The sequence below is a fragment of the Cibotium barometz genome, chromosome 43 (genome assembly GCF_041138505.1).
Source record: "Cibotium barometz isolate CiBa-2024 chromosome 43, ASM4113850v1, whole genome shotgun sequence".
NCBI classification, from domain to species: domain Eukaryota; kingdom Viridiplantae; phylum Streptophyta; class Polypodiopsida; order Cyatheales; family Cibotiaceae; genus Cibotium; species Cibotium barometz.
In genome coordinates, this window is record NC_141088.1 from 31,440,612 (window position 1) to 31,445,132 (window position 4,521).

Below are 4,521 nucleotides of genomic sequence, written 5' to 3' on the forward strand. Positions count from 1 at the left end.
GTTGAGTAAGGTGTCAGATGTATTTTCTGTGTGGTAGATGTCTCAATCCATGGTAGAAAGATAAGCAAATTTTACATTGATAGTGGAGCTCGAGTATGTGTGATTACTGAGAAAGCAGTTCATGCCCTAAAGTTGGATTGATAGGTTACATTGATAGTTCAGCTCGGGTACATGTGATTACTGAGAAAGTAGTTCTCTAATATGCATGCAAATAGGTGTTTTATACATAATATCTCTATGCATAGATGCCTCTTTATGCGCATAGATTCCTTTCTTTGCATATAGAGCCCTTTATGCATACTAGTAGCATGAAAAAGAAAAACTCCTATAGCACCTGAGCATGCAATCAAGGATGTACAATTAATAGAAAGGGTTTAGGGTGTAGAGGTTAGCTAAATATATACGAAGGACAAGGTGTTGGACCAAAAAAAGAAGAAGACCTACAAACGTATGAACCATAAACATCAAGCTTATTCTGCAAAAAAATGAGAGAGAGGGTTTCTCACCTTATGTGAAAATATCTAGTAAAAATAATTTATTTTTAATATTAAGTGTGATAAAACATAAACCTACATATGGCCTACTTATTAGTAAAGAGAAGGAGAAATATTACGTTAAAGAGCACATACCTTCATATATTGCATGCTTACGGAGAGAAGAGAGAGGGAAATAGCATAACCTTTTGATTAGAGAAGGGAGATGAAGTTTATAAGGGAGATGAGGGGTTTTCCAACAAGGAGGGATATTAGAAGAGGTAGATGAGGGTTGAGGGAGATGAGGGGTTTTCCACCAAGGAGGGATATGAGAAGAGGCAAATGAGGGTTGAGGGAGATGAGGTGAGGGTTTTCCAAGGAGGTATATGAGAAGAGGGAGTCGATAGATGCATGAGGAGGAATGTGGAGGGAAAAACGAGCTAGCTGGCAAGAAAAACCCGTGACTGCTTGTGCGAATGGAGAGAAGATATAGTGTCAACAAGTCTTTCTTTGGAAAAGCCTTAAGGACACACTTGCATGATGTGAGAAGGAAAAAAAGAGCAGGGTGCATTATTAGTCTATGGCAAAAAGTATTGGGTTAGCACATGGACTTCTTCTTTCTTAGGTGTATTATTAGTCTATGGCAAAAAGTATTGGGTTGGCACATCCTTCTTCTTTCTTTCTTTCTTTTTTGAAAACTAGTTGGCTTTTTAAAAAAAAAAAATTTATTTTGTTGTTTTTGTTTTTGTTTGAAAACTCCATCAATGGCAAAAAGTATTGGGTTGGCACATGCTTTCTTTGAAAACTAGTGTGACTCGTGGGGCGCGGAGAGTGGGTCCCGGTTTAGAGAATCGGCGGACAATGGCTTTTTGCTTTTCAAAGTTGGAGCCGTGAATGACTACTAAGCTGCTGCTGCTGCTTCTTCTTCTTCTTCTTCTGTAACATTTTGTTGAATGCTGACTTAAGGAAAAGAAAATACTTAAATATTGTCCGGTCGTAGAATCTGGTCGACAGTCGAAAGGAAAATTGGTATCAATCGAACTCTTCCACCAATAATATATTGCTATATATAAAAGTATAATATAGCCCAATGCTCCCTCGCATTTCCATCTGTAACTTCTTCTCTTCTCTTGTGGTGGTGGAAGCAAGCAATATTCACCAACAAGCAAGCATCAAAGCAAAGCAAGCCAGTAATTAGCAAAATGGCCATCGAGGTGTGCAGCGACAAGGTGGAGTGCAAAGTGTCGGCCAAGAGGATGTGGCGGGCAGCCTTTGAGGACGCCCACAACTGCCTGCCCAAGGCTGTGCCGCACGTGATCGCGGGCGTGGAGTACGAGGGGAGCGGCTTCAAGGCGGGCTCCGTGAGAACCATCCACTTCCAGAAGAGTAAGCATATTTATAAACTCTTGTGCATTAGGCAGCTCCCCAACCCAATTTGATGTGAAATTTGGGTCATAATTTATTTATTTATTATTAGGCTACGCCGAGAAGATCTCCAAGGAGAAGCACCCGGAGCACGTGGTGCTGTACATCAAGGAGAAGCTGGAGGAGGTGGATCACGAGTCCCTCAAGCTAACGGCGGTGGTGGTGGAAGGCGGCTTCCTGGGCGTCCTCGTCAAGCACTACAAGTTCACCATGCACGTCAAGGAAGGGGCCCAGCCCGGCACCTGCGTGGTGCACTGGTCCTTTGAATACGAGGCTCTCTCCGAGAAGCATCAGCCCCACGTCCCTCTGGCTCTCAAGGAGGTGGTTCCCGTCGGCTTCAAGGATTTGGAGGCCTACCTGCTCGCCCACCCCGACTGCGCGCAGTGATTGCTCGCAGAGATTCCATCCACGTCTCCGTCGTTTTAATAATAAGTACATGCTCTCTTACTTATGTGATTAGTATCTACTCCTCCATGTGACATGTATACAAGTGTTTTTTTTACCAATGGAACACTAGTCTGCTTTATTATGTGGCATTTGGATGCCATAAGTACCTAGTGTTTTTTTACTTATCTACTCCTCCATGTGACATGTATACAAGTGTTTTTTTAAACCAATGGAACACTAGTCTGCTTTATTATGTGGCATTTGGATGCTATAAGTATCTACTCCATGTATGTGACATGTATACAACTGTTTTCCAATAAAACACTCTCATGAGCCTTGCACTAAGGGGGGGAAGAGAATAATGCAAGGGTAGATACAGGGCTTGCCTAAATGTCATAACCCCCCCTTTTTTAGGAAGCTAGGTCACCTCATTTGCATCACTTCACTCACTCTATACAGTTTTGTATTCTCGGTATGGTTCTTCTTTCTCAATCTAAAAAATCCAGCTTTGATATAGCAACCGCCTCTACAAATGTTTCAATTCCTCTATGGGATCCTTGTCAATCTAGGAAATACCGTTGCATTCCAGGAAATTCTAAGAAGCGCCAACGTACTTTTTAAATCCCTATGTAGACAGTGCCATTCATACGATTCGTAAAATTATAATATTTGTTAGCATATAATCATTTTTATCTAGCATGAAATCATACTACTGTAATTTTGAAAGCTATTCATATATAGATGGAGCATTGAGAATGCAGATCGACCCCTCTTCTCAAATTTTCTGTTTCGTGCCTTGCTTGAGCTAACATGCCTGAGCTAACATCGTGGAAAATAAATCGGGAGCCTCTCAATAGCTTTAAAGAAATGCCATGATGTCAAAAAAGCTCCTATGAGCCCTATTATACCCCAAAAAGCTCCTATGAGCCCTATTATACCCCAAAAAGAGGTGGCGTTTTCAATCACCCCAAAAAGAGATCTTACGTGGTGTTTCAGGGGGTAAACACCCCAATGAGAAATCTTAAACCTGGAGTCAGCCTTTAAAGATGTCATTCATGAAACATTAGTGTCGAGTGTTACTTATTTTGTACACCTTATTCTCTACCACTCTTTAGGTCTTGTAATAATTTAATCTTAGAAGAGAGTATGCTAATGGTATATGTGTTTGTCTTAAAACTACATCCTGAACAAGTTACCCAAGATGGGAATTAGAAGCCTCCTTCTCACATGTTGAGTATTGCAAATGAGGGGAGTAAACATGATGCAAAGATAGGAGGGTTGGTGAGGATCCAAAGATTATATGTAATAGCTTCCCATGATCGATTAGAAAGATCTACAATGAAAGAAAAAAAGGGTAAAAACACCAATGGATGAGTAACTAGTATACGCCAGTGAAGGATCCCATAGAGGAGGTTGATGTAAATAACAATGTGGTGCAGGCAAATGGAGAGCAACAAACTACATTTGCTTAGTGGACCTAGAGAGTTCTCTAATAGTGGTTCTATGGTTAGACCTTGGTATTTAAAGTTGAGGTGAAATGCTATGAATTTTGACACATCATTGAGCAGTATTGTAGATGCTAAAAATTAAACAAATTGACATGTATCATGTAAGGAAAAAGAGAAAGCAGATCTACCTTTGATAATGCTTGATGTTTCAATTTGCCATTCATTTGTTGTGATGGGAATAGTGGCTGAGAACAAAGCCTTGATGAGGAGTTTAGAATCTTGGTTGTTGTTACACTTGGTGGCATAGATCCAAAGTAGCGTTGAGAACAAATTTATTGATGATGTATATATATTTATTGGGACATGTGAAAGCTCCCTTGTGCATATTTGAATTTACAAGAAATGTACACATTTATATGGTTTTAGGTTTACATCTATTTTTTATTAGATTAGCTTGTATGTTATTTTAAAGAAGTTGACATTTTTGTAAGAGGACACTATTTTGAGCCCCACAAGTTATGTCAAGTAATATACTTAAATACACCAAGAAGAAGTGTGGGATCACTTTTGTGTGGGGGAAAATTGAACCCAATCTTGTGTCATGTGAAATTATTTATTCTATTCTTTTCTTGGTGTTTAATACTTTGCAATTAATTCATTGGGTTCATGTCAACCTCCCCCAAGCCTTTAAAGCTTATACTTATAAGATTATAAAAGCTTAAAGATTTAAAGCTTTATAAAGCTTAAAACTTTATAAGCTTTACAAAGCTTTTCTTAAAGATTCTCAA

At 39.5% G+C, this 4,521-nt stretch overlaps 1 protein-coding gene across 1 annotated transcript; it reads left to right on the forward strand.

Moving 5' to 3' along the window:
- Nucleotides 1–1,580: 1,580 nt before the first annotated feature.
- LOC147613816 (pathogenesis-related protein 1-like) lies at nucleotides 1,581–2,424 on the forward strand. The gene is made up of 2 exons (XM_086781234.1): nucleotides 1,581–1,859; nucleotides 1,951–2,424. The coding sequence occupies exons 1-2, from the start codon at nucleotides 1,676–1,678 to the stop codon at nucleotides 2,283–2,285; spliced, it is 519 nt and encodes a 172-aa protein (XP_086637360.1). The 5' UTR covers nucleotides 1,581–1,675; the 3' UTR covers nucleotides 2,286–2,424.
- Nucleotides 2,425–4,521: the final 2,097 nt, after the last annotated feature.